Here is a 16,367-nt window from a genome sequence, read left to right on the forward strand (position 1 = left end):
GAGTGCCGCACCACACGGCTTGTGGGATTTTATTGGGTTGGCCAAAAAGTTTGTTCGAGTTTTTCCCTTACGATCTTCCAGAAAAACCCAAACAAACTTTCTGGCCAACCCAACAGTTCCCCGACCAGGGACTGAACCCGGGTCCTCGGCAGTGAGAGCACAGGGAATTCCTTATTTGACAAATTTAAAATAAACCTTGGACTTCCCTGGTGGCACAGTGGTTAAGAATCTGCCTGCCAATGCAGGGGACATGGGTTCAAGACCTGGTCCGGGAAGAGCCCACATGCCTCGGAGTAACTAAGCCCATGCGCCACAACTACTGAGCCCATGTGACACAACTGTTGAAGCCCACGCACCCTAGAGCCCACACGCCACAACTACTGAAGCGTGCACACTCTAGGGCCTGTGCTCCCCAACAAGAGAAGCCACCACAATGAGAAGCCTGCGCACCGCAACGAAGAGTAGCTCCCACTCACTGCAACTAGAGAAAGCCCGCACACAGCAACGAAGACCCAATACAGCCAAAACTAAAAATAAATAAAATAAAATAAACCTTAACTCTATTATGCTGCTTTTCTCTTCATACTGATACAGGGTTGCACTGTATACAAGTTTCATAATTGTATGCATTTTTTCTTTAAATGTATCATGCTGTTTCAATGATTTTTTTTCAAGTTTCCCCTTTATATCAGAGAGATCATCATTTTGCATCCTTATGCCAAACTTACTTCTCAACCAATATATATGTACTAGGCTCTCTCAAATATCTGGCATCACAAGGAAAAACAAACAAATCTAAAATAAAAGTCTAAGATCTTCTCCTTCTGGGAAAAGATGTCCATCCTCAGTTTTATTTCTGCTTTTAATCATAATGGAATACAATTTCATCTTTTAGCCTTATATGTCTATCTACCACAACCCTCAGAAGTTACAAATGCTGATCTCACATGTTTCTACATTTCCATAACAACTGGCTCAGGGACCTAACAATTATGTTAGGCCTTTAAAAGCATCCAGGATTAGGCTGCAAAGTTTGTGTATAGGAGAGACCCAAAAACAGAAGCTTCTTCTTTGGGAATGTCATCTGTATATGAAACAAATCTGAAGGTATGAGACTACCTCTATGTAGGGACTTCAGACCTTAAGGATCTAAGACTCGTGCAATTATAATAAATATATTCATAAATGTAAGCATATTATTTTGTTAGCTGTGTTAAGTTTCTCTAAGTGGTAAGATTGGTACACATAATTAAACTGTAAAGTAACTAATATGCAGTCAAAATAACCTTAAAAAATTCAATTTCAAAGTGACTGGATTTGGGGGGAAAAGTGTTATTTCCAGTTTTAATTTTATTAACTTCAAGGAAGAAAAATTTATGCATTTAATCTGCCTATTTAAGAAAAAATACAGTAGTATTTTTACAAACTATTCATGAAAATGTATAAGAAAAAAAGGAATCTTTTTTACCTGTGAGGGGTGGGATATCACGATTAACTGTTTCTTCTGCTTCTTCTAAACCATTATTTATTGATGACCTCACTTGAACTGCTTGATTTGAGTAAGCTGCTCCATTAGTTGATGTAGTAGTACTGGTAGTGATCTCATCCACCTGTTCCATATCAAGCTGTTTTACTATCTCTTCAGCTTCCACAGCCTGTCCTGGGGAATCGGATCCTGATGTTCCTGAAATCATGATTAATTGTACATTAATCGTCACTTAAAAGCTCATAGTGAGTGGGGAAAGATGGGAACAAACTTAAAACAAGTAATAAATAAGCCTTAGAGATCTAATGCACAGTATAGTGAATACAGACAACATTGTATTATAATCATCAAACCTGCTAAAAGACTAGTACTTAATTACTCCAACCACTAAAAAGAAAGAATAATTATGTAACATTGGAGAGAACACATGCTAATTATCACTACGATGATGATCATATTACAATATATAAATTATCAAATCAACATGTTGTACACTTTAAATTTATACAATGTTATATGTCAAATATATTCAATAAAAATTCATAAATATTTAGAAAAACTAAATGGAACAGAAACAAAGCTGAGGATACCATTATTTAGTGACTGTTTACTAGACATTTCAAAAATAAGGAGTAAAGACTATAAGCTAGAGCAATATTTGTGAGCAAAGTTTTTCTTAAGAGTGTTCAAATAGCTTAGAAACACCCATTTACAGTCAAATAATTTAGAACTTTAAAAATTTTTTATTGAGATATAATTAACATAACATTTTGTAAGTTCCAGGTGTACGTATTGATTTAATACTTTATATACTGCAATATGATTACCAACTGAGCGTTAGCTAACACCTCTATCCTGCCACATAATTATTTCTTTTTTGTGGTGAGAACATTTAAGATCCAGTCTCTTAGGAACTCTGAAGTATATACAGTTGACCCTTGAACAACACAGGGGTTAGGGACACTGACCCCCATGCAGTCAGAAATCTGAGAATAACTTTACAGTCAGCCCTCCGTATCCACAGTTCCACATCCTCAGATTCAACCAACCACAGATTGTATACTATAGTATTTATTGAAAAAAATCCTTGTATTAAGTGGACCTGTGCAGTTCAAACCCATGTTGTTGTCATTCAGTATTTTTGACCACAGAACTTCTCTTCATTAAAGCAAATATCATTTATTAAGTGCTTACTATGTGCTGGGCAATACACACACACACACACACACACACACACACAATTTTCCATTATCCTCAAACAGCTCCTGATCTTTCCAGTACTAAGCATCCTAGCCATTTTGAGCAGTTGTAATTTTTTTTTTTTTTTTTTTTCTTTTTGCGGTATGCGGGCCTCTCACTGTTGTGGCCTCTCCCGTTGCGGAGCACAGGCTCCGGAAGCGCAGGCCCAGAGGCCATGGCTCACGGGCCCAGCCGCTCTGCGGCATGTGGGATCTTCCCGGACCGGGGCACGAACCCGTGTCCCCTGCATCGGCAGGCAGACTCTCAACCGCTGCACCACCAGGGAAGCCCCTCAGTTGTAATTTTTAAACCAGAGACAGTTCTCGAAAAATGAGCTAACTAGGCTTCCCTGGTGCAGTGGTTGAGAGTCCATCCGCCTGCCAATGCAGGGGACACGGGTTCGTGCCCTGGTCCGGGAAGATCCCACATGCCGCAGAGCGGCTGGGCCCGTGAGCCGTGGCCGCTGAGCCTGCGCATCCGGAGCCTGTGCTCCGCAACGGGAGAGGCCACAACAGTGAGAGGCCCGCGTACCGCAAAAAAAAAAAAAAAAAAAAAAAATGAGCTAACTGTTCCCCTAACCATGAGAACCTTTTTATTCAAAGACACAAGAACAATTTCTCAACAAGATTCCGTCTCAATAACAAAGATAGAAGCTAGTTTCCTCATTATATTCAACCATCCCCTAGATGAACCCGCTGCCCAATTTTTCTTCCACTATGGACTGACCCCAAGTCTCCATTTCCTTATGAAATCCTCCAAATGTCATTGTCAACAACAAAATCAACCTCCAATAACTCTCAATTTCCTCACAGAATATTCTTTCTCCCTCATTGCCTTACATTTAACCTCTTTCCAAAAGACATCTCTTTTCCTGATACCCTTCCCTCAAAGCTGTTTATTCTCCCATACTTGTTACTCAATCAGAATTCATTTACCTCCATTGCCGCCACCAGATCATTGGTTTTCCGCCAATGTGTAAAAATGTTTGCTCCTTTGAGATTGCTGTCACCTGGCTATACAATTCTTCACTTATGCCCTCTGCTGTCACCTACCATCTATTGCCAGCATCCTCTCTCAATCTCAGAGGAATTTAACACCTAGATACCAGTTTACTGCTCTATTAAATGCCTATATAGTTATTACAGGTGGTGTCAATGCCTCATCCAATAACTAATCCTCAAAGGTCTTGCCCTCTTTAGCTCCTTCTACATTCGTAATGCTCTGTAGTAGTTATTACCATGGCTACAACCTGGACACTATCACAGAGAATCTGTTCACCTCTGAAACCTAAAATTCAAATAATTAATCTCCTACCACAACCTCCTAATCTTCTAATTAGCTATCTATCTATCTAGCTAGCTAATATTTCTATTACATGTGATCTTCACGTTTGATAAAAGCCAATCTCTTTTATCCAAACACATCCCTCAGTGGCTTCTTCTCCACCCTCCTCATCTAGTTAGACTTCATGGTGTATTATTTAAACCACTCTCAAGCCAGCAGCCTCACTGTCCTCGCTTCCTTGTCTTTCCACTGTCATTCATCATAGAAATCCCTCTTGAATCAATCTAACTAACAGGCTTCTCAGGCACTAGACCCAGGTAATAAAGAAAACAATACAATTATAAAGACTGGTTGTACTCCAAATAAAATCCTCTAATCTTAGCTACGCCTATAGCATGCTGCTCAGTATTTCTGTGTGTGAGTCATTCAGCTTCTTTTACTTATACCCAATAGCAAATATTCTAAACCTTCATTCTCTTCAGTCCCTGCCACCAGGACCATCTCAGCAAAATGATACCATGTCCTCCTTTAAAGAAAAAATTCTATCAAGCATGAACTACTGCTGCCTAAACGTTCTTTCCTCCAGCATCAGAGAAAAATGTCTATTCTCCTTGTTTCAATTCTAATCCTTCTACCTGTTCTCTTGATCCCATCCCTATCAGTAGATCCTAGAAACTTTCTTCGTTAGTTTTTCTTTTCCCTTATGTTCAACCTATTAGACCCTTCCCTGAGGCTTAACAACATGCTTGCTTCTCACAAATACAAAATATCCCTTGAGGCTTCATGACCTCTCTAGTTTTTTTCATATTCAAGTTCCTCATAACAGTAATCTATATGTGCTGATCCCTTTCTTACTCTCCATTTCACTCTTTTTTTTTTTTTTTTTTTGCGGTATGTGGGCCTCTCACTGTTGTGGCCTCTCCCATTGCGGAGCACAGGCTCCAGACGCGCAGGCTCAGCGGCCATGGCTCACGGGCCCAGCCGCTCCGTGGCATGTGGGATCTTCCCGGACCGGGGCATGAACCCGTGTCCCCTGCATCGGTAGGCGGACTCTCAACCACTGCGCCACCAGGGAAGCCCTCCATTTCACTCTTTTAACCCATGGATTAGGCTGCCAACTCCAATCACTCCTCTGAAACTCTTCTGGCAAACGAAACCAATGACCAGTTAATTACCAAGTTTAATGATACCTTTTCAATGCTCATTTCTTTTCCTTCTATCTTTACAATTGTTTGACCCTGGGTTTGACAGTCTCTTGTTCTGGCTTCTATGACTCAGTTTCTCCTGGTTTCCTCCATTTCTCCTTTGTTGGCTTCTTTAGCTTTGTCCAGTCCTTAAATGTCTTCCCCCAAGATTCTGGTCTTAGTTTGATGAACCAAATGGACCATTTACTCCACTGGTTTCAATTAATATCTATAAGCTGATAATACCATGCTCTACTGCTTAACCAGATTTCTAAGCCCCATACCTGAATGACAAATTGTTAGTAGACATTTTTATTTGGTTGTTTCAAGGCCTCTCAGGCTCAGCATGGCCCAAATTAAATTCAATTATCTATCTCCCAGGAACTTACTTTTCTCTCTTGAAAATCTAATGTGTACATCTTACTCTCTCTCTTCTTTCACCTCCAATCTGTTCCCCAAATTTGTCCATTCTGTATCTTTGATCCTTCTTTTCTTCTCTAATACCACAAGTAAGGTTGTATGAAGTCTCACATGGACTACAAGTCTACTAATGTTCTCCCTGCACCCAGCCTCTTTAGAATTTAGCCTACATGCTACTGCCAAATAGGTCTTTAGAAAAGCACCACAAATACTGAGCCTGCACTCTAGAGCCCATGAGCCACAACTACTGAGCCTACGAGCCACAACTACTGAAGCCCGCACGCCTAGAACCCCGGCTCCGCAACAAGAGAAGCCACCGCAATGAGAAGCCCGCACACTGCAACAAACAGCAGCCCCCGCTCGCTGCAACTAGAGAAAGCCCATGTGCAGCAACGAAGACCCAACACAGCCAAAAATAAATAAATTAAAAAAAAATAAAATCTGTAAACTTAAAAAAAAAAACCCCCACAAATCTGTTCATATTACTCACAGTTTAAAACCTTTCGCCCATCCCCCCATGACTAAGGATAAAGTTCAAAAAACCTACAAAATTGGCTCTATAATCTGACTTCTTTATAATTCTCCCAACTTATCCCTTCCTGTGCACTCCTCAAATCTGATGCCCCATCTGTGACAAACTAATTTGTTTCTGAAATACACTGTACCTTTGCTTACACTGCTCCTTCTACATGGAATGCCCTTTACCATCTTTCAAGATTCAGCTTTTCTATGAAGCCTTTTGTGAGCCACCACCCACAATACAGGACCATTCCATTCTTTGAATATACTCTACTGTTCCATACCTCTCTCAAGGCACCTATAAAAATTTATTATACTTATCACAATGGCTGGAACATAGCAGATGCTCAATATTTGTTGAGTGAACTAGAATCTTCACTCCTCACATTTAAGTATAATTACCCTTTCTCATGGATAAGAGACTCAAGAGTTTAAAGAACTGGTCCAGCGTAACATAAGTAAACAGTGGCAGCTGGGAACAAATTTAAAACAAGTTTATCTAACACCAAAGCCTGTTCTTTTCCCACTACACCAGCATTTCCAAAGATGTTTTAGGAGGCACTAGTTCTAAAAGATGTTAAGATGTTAACAGATGTTCCATAGAAGAGTACTTGGTCAGATATGTCTAGGGAATACTGGGTTAAACAAAGTTAAAGGTAGTTTTTTGTTTCTATTCTAGGACTTCACAGTCCTTTAATGTGCTAATATACATTATTTCTGCCCTTACATCATCTTGATTTTACAGTGCACCATTCTGCCTTTTAAAAATTACTTTATCATCCAGAAATCAGGCAACAGGTATTTAATGGCTATTTCCCATGTGCCCAATACTGTATCAAACAACATGGTAGATGCAAAAATAAAGACATGACCTCTTGCCCTCAAATAATCTAGAGACTAAATTATCATGTATGAAATTAGACATTATCAGAAAAAATAGGATACCAGCTAATTAAAAAAAAATATGTTGAGAAAGAGGCCATTTTAAATTTTTTTTGCAAAGGCATACAACGGAACCTTCAACTCATGTGAATTAGGGTAGTTTTACTATTTATCTAAACTAAGATTCCCTACAGGGGGAAAAAAACAAGCAAATAATAATAAAAATAAATTGTATTACAAAAAAAAAATCTGGTTTCAACTCACTCAAAATATTCAACAAATTCTACTTTACTGATCTAGAATATTGAAAATGCTTCTCAACTCTCTCCTGTACACACTCTAAAGATGCAGAAGTCATCCCAACACAGAAAAAATAATACTTTCCCTCCAGCCCAAAGTTTATCATCTAGGTTTTCAGATAGCTAATTAAACATAACCTACATTTATTTCAGTCACTAAAAAAAAAAAAAAAAAAAAAAAAAGCCTTTTAGAAACTGTGTATTTTTGGGACTTCCCTGGTGGTCCAGTGGTTAAGAATCCACCTTCCAATGCAGGGGACTTGGGTTCAATCTCTGGTCAGGGAACTAATAAGATCCCACCTGCCGCGAGGCAACTAAGCCCGTGTGCTACAACTACAGAGACCACATGCCACAACTGGAGAGAAGCCCACGTGCCGTAATGAGGAGCCCACACACCGCAACGAAAGATCCCGTGTGCCGCAACTAAGACACGATGCAGTCATAAATAAATAAATAAATTTAAAAGAAAGAAAATATATTCTTTTTTTTTTTTTTTTTTTTTTTTTGCTGTACGCGGGCCTCTCACTGCTGTGGCCTCTCCCGTTGCGGAGCACAGGCTCCGGACACACAGGCTCCGCGGCCATGGCTCGCGGGCCCAGCCGCTGCGCGGCATGTGGGATCTTCCGGGATAGGGGCACGAACCCGTGTCCCCTGCATCGGCAGGCGGACTCTCAACCACTGCGCCACCAGGGAAGCCCAGAAAATATATTCTTAAAAAAAAAAGGCTGTGTATTTTTAACGAGGCTGAAAACAAACATAAGATGCTAACAAAAATATGCCCCCAAAAATCAAGCAGATCTTTTAAAAAGCCAGGAAAATGATTAATCTTTTAAACCCAAATTATGGTTAATGACTTATATTTACCATTTTTATTTGCTGGTGAAAAAAAGTTGAAGACAGGAGAAAATATGGTCCCCAACAATGTAGTCCTTGGAGGACTGCCAGAGGAAGGATTATCTTCTAATTTTCCATTTTGTTTTACATGTTGATTTGTCATTTCATAACTACCAGCTTCTAAGAAAGAAACAACAAAAATAGTTGCAATCTAGAAAATATGACGTTCATAAATGTGTTCTAAACCATTCATTATAAAAATAACTTTTTCCCTCAAAATACATAAGGAAAACTGATGAACATTAATGTTAAAAAGCTTATTATTTCAAGAAATCCTGAGGTAAATCACTTGTAAATCAAATGATCTTTAAAACAAATTTATTTATAATGGTTTATAAATGCTAAAATTTACTGAGTTTTTACAAAGTAGATTTATACGTGGAATTACACAGACCTAAGTCTTCAAATCAACACAGTGTAACAGAAAATGAAATAAACTCTTTGTAAGTAAAGCAAGCAAGTTACAATATGAAAAACACAAATGCAAGATTTTGTCTTTGTTTATTTACATTTTGGGATGCTGCCTACTTCACAAAACTTACCCCCCAATCTATTTCTAATGAGTAACAGCTAAATAAATAGAGGCAACTAGTTCTACTGAAGCAGAAGACTATATATACAGCAGTATCAAAAACTACTTATGGATATTGTGAGGCACCATTTCAGAGTAGTTAGGAAGAATAACCAGTTTTTTTTTTTAAGTTTCTTATAAATAAAAAAAATTTAATGGGTTTTGGGAAAATATAAAATACAAATGTCTTAATAAATCATCCTTGACCCTCCACAACTTTAGCACATTTCTTTCCTTCTTTGTTAGAGCCTTTTAACTTGTTTATCCCTTTTCTCCCTTATGGTCAATTCTAACAATGGAGATACATCACTGCATTAAGAGGAAAGAGGTAGGGAATTATTATCACTGCTGTGTTTAAAATAGTATTGGTTAAAAGGTAGCACTCCATGCTCTAAAGTGCTATTCTGTATAGGTTTCTCTGCTTGTCCATCTTTTTTTTCCTCCTTTTTGACTCTGAGGTGCTTGTCAGCAATACAATAAGGTACTGATCTACAACAGGATTTATAAACAGCAACACTATTGGCTTTTGGGCTGGATAATTCTTTGTTATGGGAGGATGTCCTGTGCATTGTAGGATGTTTAGCAGTGCCCCTGACCTTCACCTGCTAGATGCAAGCAGCAATCCCTCCACAGGTTGTGACAAACCAAAAAGGTCTCCATACACTGAAAAGTGTCCGCTAGGGGACAGAAACACCCCTAGTTGAGAACCGCGGACCTGAGAGCTCCAAGCCCCCCCTAGCTCTGAAATCCCATAATCCAGAAACAAATTCTTTGTACATATTTCAAATAAATTAAGTCACAATTATTACCGCTTTAAGAAATGAGTTTCATATACATTTTCATGCTAAACAGTATAAAGCTAGTTGCTCTGCCTTTAACTGTCACTTTAATTCATCAAAGTAGATTTACATTAGGAAGGTAAATTTTTATTTACTTCATGCCACTAATATTTAATACAAAGGAGATTACAAAAATAAGGTAGAAATTGCTCAAAGTAGATTTTTAAAAACAGAACACAAACATGTCAAGTGAGAACTCTGCTTACACCTAATAAAGCAATATGTAAACATTAACAAACCTCCATTTACTTGACTTTTCCGTCTTACTCGAGATATCTGTTTGTTAGGCTTTTCTCCTGTTCTTGGTGTTGATGTGATCAAATTATTATCTATATCACGTTCAATTCTACTCCGTTTTGAAGGATTTTCTCTCTCTTCCTTAAGATATAAGAGGGAAAAACATACATTGAACAGAGTCATTCTGCTTTACAGGTTACCCTTTTTTTCTTTTTTGCCACACCACGCAGCTTGTGAGATCTTAGTTCCCCGACCAGGGACTGAACCAGGGCCCATGGCAGTGAAAGCACCGAGTCCTAACCACTGAACCGCCAGGGAATTCCCTATAGGTTACACTTTTAAAATGATAAAATATGATATGCACCCCCATGTTCACTGCATTATTTACAATAGCCAATTTTATCCATTATCAATTGATGGACACTTAGATATGGTTGTTTCCATATCTTGGCTACTGTAAATAATGCAGTGAATATATATATATATATGCATATAACACACACATATACATACATACATAAACAATGGAATATTATTCAGCCATAAAAAAGAATCAACTCTTGCCACTTGAAACAACATGGATGAACCTAAAGGGCATTACACTAAGTGAAAAAAGTCAGAGAAAGACAAATACCATATGATCTCACTTACATGTGGAATTAAAACACAAAAAACAAACAAAAAACAAAAACAGCAAGTTCACAGATACAGAGAACAGACTGGTGGTTGCCAGAGGCAGGGAGGTGGGGATGAGTGAAATGGGTGATAGGCGTCAAAAGGTGCAAAAGGTTATAAAATAAATAAGTTGCAGTGATATAACGTACAGCACGGTGAGTATAGTTAATAATACTGTATTGCATATATGAAAATTGCTGTGAGAGTAAATCTTAAAAGTTGTCAGAGAAAAAAACTCTGTAACTATGTATGCTGACAGATTTTAACTAGACTTATTGTGGTAATCATTTTGCAATATATAAAAATACTGAATCAGACTTCCCCGGCAGTCCAGTGGTTAAGATTCCACGTTTCCACTGCAGGGGTGCAGGTTCGATCCCCGGACAGGGAGCTAAGATTCCACATACCGTGTGGCGCAACCAAAAAACAAATTGAATCATGCTATATATCTGAACCTAATATAATGTTGTATGTCAACTATGCTCAGATTTTTAAAAAGATAAAATATGTTGTAATATGCTTTCTCCTCTTTTTTCATATCCAGAAGAAACAAACAGAATTAACACCTAACAGTAGAAAAAAACACAGAAAAAATCTGACAGAGTCGTAAGAGTATTTATTAACATTATTACAATACACAAATATAATTACAGCATCCTCACAATTCAGACCCTTTCCCCAGGGTCCATTAAATTTTCATGCTACTGAAATACTGAATCTCACAATGTGGTCTAAGTTTCCAGCAATTTTCCTTACTTTTAGAATTACTCAAAAGAACAGGGGTCATTTCCTTGAGCAAACCCCACTGGAATTTGCTGGCATTATCACAGAGTACCAAAAATGACACAAAATTAATAGGGCCTGCCACTGCCGCACACCTAATGTCAATTCTCAAAATGTCCACATCAACACTAAGGAGTCTACTCCTTAACAAAGCTCTCTATTCATTTCCTTATATGGGGCAAATCCACATGACCAGTTTACACTATTTTTGCAATACAGACTTATTATAGTTTGACTTAAAGATTTTTTTGACTTTAAATGATGTGAAAGCAATACGTATTCAGTAGAAACTGTACTTAGAATTTTGAATTTTGGTCTTTTCTCGGGCTAGCCATTTCCAGGTACTATACTCTCTTGTGATGCTGGGCAGCGGCAGCAGTGAGCCACAGTGAGCCACAGCTCCAAGTCAGCCACTTGATCATGAGGGTAAGTAACTGACACACTTAATAACCATTCTGTATCCATGCAACTATTGTTTTTCAGTATTCAATCAATTACATAAGACATTCAACACTTGTGATTTTGCCCAACTGTAAGCTAATGTAAGTGTTCTGAGCATGTTTAAGGTAGGCTGGGCTAAGCTATGATGTCCATCCAGTAGGTTAAGTGTCGTAAGTGCATTTTCAGCTTACAACATTTTCAACTTACAATGGGTTTATCAGGACTTAACTAAAATATTATACTCTATGCAATAAGCTGATTTTTCTCCATTTATACATCCATCTTCCTCATCTATACAATTTTTCTAGAGTCATCCAACACATGAGCAATCTTCTTCCATTACTGTAATACTGGCCTATAATTCCTTGCTGTTTTAACGAAAGTACCTGAAATCTTTTGATAAGGATTAGATTTTTCCACAACAAATAATAATACAGTATACTACTATGCATTTTCTGTAAGTTGAATATTATTATTTCTGAAACAAACCTTGGTATTGTAAATGACCAAAATTACAATTCCCTACCAGGATCAAAATAGAAAAAAGGTAATACTGTAAGTATCATCCAATACAGAATTTTACATTTACTCACCAGTTTCTCTAATTTTAGGTAGGTTTATCAAAACAATCTCATTAGCACAAAATGAAGCCTCAGTGATCCACAACATAATTCCTCAAATTTTTACTGTTTATTATTCCCCTGCATTTAAAAATGATGAATAGGAAGCCTCAAATCCCAAACACTGGATCTTTATTACAGGAGAATTATAGGGGCTCTTTTTATAAAGTCCTTCAAGAACAGAAACAGTGCTGTAAAGCCTCACTACACTAAGCTCCAGCATTTTCTTGAAGTCTCTTAGTATAATGTAAATACATACATACATTCCTGGAAACTCTGCACTCTGCAACCCTAAAAATAACAAGGCTTATGGGGAAAAAAATAGGTCCAGAAGGGTGGAGAGGGGTACATTGGGGCAGATCAGCCAATGCCCCTGTAACTCTGTAACCACAGCACTAAGAAAACCAATGATTGGGACCTCCACAGATAACTTGCACACCCCAGTTAAGCAGCTAAGAGCAGGTGAAATGCTTCCTCAGAGCTTAATAAAAGGTATTAGAAACAAAGAAGTAGAGGGCTTCTCTGGTGGCGCAGTGGTTGGGAGTCCGCCTGCTGATGCAGGGGACACAGGTTCGTGCCCCAGTCTGGGAAGATCCCACATGCCGCAGAGCGGCTGGGCCCTGTGCGTGCGTCCCGGGCCTGTGCTCCGCAGCGGGAGAGGCCGCAGTGGTGGGAGGCCGGCGTACCGCAAAAAAAAAAAAAACAAACAAAGAAGTAGAAACAAGGGTTTATGGGAGCTGAGAAGTGGAGCTTTAAGCCAGGAAGACTGCTAAAATGGACACAAAAGGAAATGCAAACTGCCATATGAAAAGAAGAGTCCCTGCTAGACCAGGGTGTACCTCTCTGAGAGGGAACCCCTGACACAGCTTACCACTTTTAATTAAAAACTCTGTGTGCGGTATAAAATTCTACCCCCATTATTCAGGATCCCCCTGTCCAGTTTAGAAAAAATCATGTATAAACCAAACCCACCAATGTTATACTGAAACTACTTCCCTATCTACCAATAGTATAGAAGCTAACTGATAATATGGAGGTACCACATATAACAGAAAAGGTTATACTGTGGTCAATTGAGAATATACTCAAATACTTGAGCTTACATCTCTAAAGAGAAAGAGGAAGCTGTTAAGATCAGGATTAAATGTCTGCAGTCACTGACAGTAAAATTCTATCCTTCAGAATAATGCATTCAAATGTCTGCTGATGCTCCAATTCTGAAACGTGTCACCAAATCCTACTCTTCCTTAAACATTCAAGTATATAATTTGGGGACATTTTTGGATATAGTATGATTTTTAGAAGAGGAACTAGGAAAAACCAGATTTCTACATTACTGTACAGGTTATTTTAAAAAATTTAATAACCCTACAATGTCTTGTCTGGAATTTGTATTTTTCAAAGTTGTCTCTAAGATGGGCTTTTAAAGGGAAAATCTTGGGAAGGTCGTATTCTTAAATCTCTGAATCTCCAAGGAAAAATACAGAGAACTAAAGAGGCAACAAAACCCCAAAAGCCAATTTACAACAAAAGCAGGAAACAAGGTTTCTCCCCCAAACTCCAAGCACATGAGAACAAACCAACAGCTGTAACACTGGAGTAGCCATCTGTACCAGTGCAGAAGAAAGCAAAGGAATGCAACATGGCATGTGACACATCTGAGAACAGGAGAAGCCCCAAATAGCTAACAGGTAGATATTCAATTGAAAGCATGGCAGGCCAATTTAATGACAGCAGATGAAATAAGAGGGACTTTCCTGGTGGTCCAGTGGTTAAGACTCTGCGTTTCCACTGCAGGGGGTGTGGATTCAATCAGGGAACTAAGATACCACGTGCTGCGCAGTGTGGCCAAAAAAAAAAAAAAAATGCACAAGAGAACAGACAAAAATTATACCTTTATTTAAAAAAAGACAAAAAAAGTTAAAAAAGTGATATGACATATACATCAGAGTTAGAAAAAACTCAGTAACAGAACAAAATGATTAGAAATAAGAGAAAAAAATTTTTGGAAATAAAGACTAAACTAGAACAGACATAAAAGTGAGTAAATAGAATAGATTATGCCTTTAAGAGAAAGAGAAGGTAAAATGGGGGAGGGGGGCTGGATTTTAAGACATCAAAATGTGACAAGCACTGAATATGGACAAAGAAGATCCAACAGGCAGAAAACAGTAGGCCCTGAGACAGAAGCCAAAACAAGAGCATATCAGAAAGTTTTCCTCAAATAAAATATCTGAAATTACATACTGAAAGAGTACACTAGTTTATTTATTTATTTATTTTGGCTGCAACCACTGCGCAGCTTGTGCAATCTTAGTTCCCCAACAAGAAACTGAACCCGGGCCCTCGGCAGTGAAAGTTTGGAGTCCTAACCACTGGACCACCAGGAAATTCCCAGAGTATACTGTTTAACTAAAACTATCAACCCAGAAAAACAACTACCAAGACCCTAAACTTAACAGAATTTAAAGAAAAAAAATCCTTTGGAGAACAAGGCAAAATCCATTTATCTACATAGGGAAAATTAGAGTACCATCAGACTTTGAAAGCAATGTTTTTTATGCTGGAAGAAAATGGAATAACATTTTAAAAAATCAAGAAGAGAAACTGTGAGACAAGGATTTCATATTCAGTAAAACTGATTTTTAAGCATAGAACTCAGATAATAGTGCCCATGACTGCTTTGTGTGGCATCTACCAGAAAATGAGCTTTCGACAACAAAAATGACTACAGACCATAACTAGAGGACTGAGGATAAGCATTAAACATACAGAACACATGTAGAACCTGTGTAAGACAAAGGTTAAAAGATAGTATGTAGGGCTTCCCTGGTGGTGCAGTGGTTAGGAATCTGCCTGCCAATGCAGGGAACACAGGTTCGAGCCCTGGTCTGGGAGGATCTCACATGCTGTGGAGCAACTAAGCCCGTGAGCCACAACTACTGAGCCTGCGCATCTAGAGCCTGTGCTCCGTAACGGGAGAGGCCGTGAGAGTAAGAGGCCCGTGCACCGCGATGAAGAGTGGCCCACAGTTGCCGCAACTGGCGAAAGCCCTCGCACAGAAACGAAGACCCAACACAGCAAAAATAAATAAATAAATACTTTATCAGACCACGTGTTGTAATTTAAAAAAAAAAAAGATAGTATGTAATGGCTACAGGCTCAGAATATATAAACTGTAAGAAAAATTGGCAAGAGATAGTCAATATATAAATTTTTTTAATTGTTCACTTTAAAAACATTCTGAGACAGAAAAGCTGACAGAATTCATTTCCAGCTGATCTCCACAAGAAATAACAAATGAAGTTCTTTAGGCATAAAATAAATAATACCAGACGGGATCCTAAATCTGCAATAAGGAATGAATACCACTAAGGCAAATCTATGAGTAAATACAAAAGATCTTTGTGTTCAATATTTCTACTGTGCCTTTACTGTCTTCAACACTAATACCTGCTATAATCTCTGTAGTCTCATTATGATCCAATAAATTATTCTGAAGTCTCAAAGTTTTACTTTTTTTCTCTCTATGTATATACGGAAACATAGTAAGAGTACTCTTGTTTTGCTTTGCAATATTATTAAATTTGGTTTTTAAAATTTCACCTAAAACAGTTATTTTAGAATTTAGTAACTCTTTTTAAATAAAAGAAAATTTATAATTTATAACTAAGAATGGATTGTTGGATTGAAAAAGGGAGCTGGGCGACTTGTGAATTCAATCCATTACTGCAAGTGATGAAAAGAAACCGACATAGAATTCTCTAACTCATGAAAGGGGGGAATGTACTCCAAGGAAACTGAACGGAACTGTAAATCACAAATGAAAATATGATAAAACTAATATCCCTTTGGCTGTAAAATTAAGTTGTCTTATGCAATAGAACATATTCAAATAGAATTATGGTGCCAATTCAGTTGCATTTGAGAACAATCATTCCGTTTTTAAAAAAGAAACTCAATATTTTAAATGTACACATGATGAGATCTTTAA

At 38.1% G+C, this 16,367-nt stretch overlaps 1 protein-coding gene across 2 annotated transcripts in view; it reads right to left on the reverse strand.

Annotated features, from left to right (window-relative positions):
* CTDSPL2 (CTD small phosphatase like 2) overlaps window positions 1–16,367 on the reverse strand; it is a 71,464-nt gene that overhangs the window by 25,637 nt on the left and 29,460 nt on the right. Inside the window, exons 3-5 of one of the 2 annotated variants that reach the window (XM_081229618.1) lie at window positions 9,857–9,995; window positions 8,178–8,324; window positions 1,469–1,684 (exon numbers count right to left, since the gene is read on the reverse strand). In XM_081229618.1, coding sequence (XP_081085744.1) covers window positions 1,469–1,684; window positions 8,178–8,324; window positions 9,857–9,995 — 502 coding nt within the window. Of the gene's footprint in view, window positions 1–1,468; window positions 1,685–8,177; window positions 8,328–9,856; window positions 9,996–16,367 lie in introns of both variants that reach the window. The other variant, XM_081229617.1, reaches the window with a different exon arrangement.

The sequence above is a fragment of the Mesoplodon bidens genome (genome assembly GCF_964165515.1).
Source record: "Mesoplodon bidens genome assembly, chromosome: 3".
In the NCBI taxonomy this organism is placed as follows: Eukaryota; Metazoa; Chordata; class Mammalia; order Artiodactyla; family Ziphiidae; genus Mesoplodon; species Mesoplodon bidens.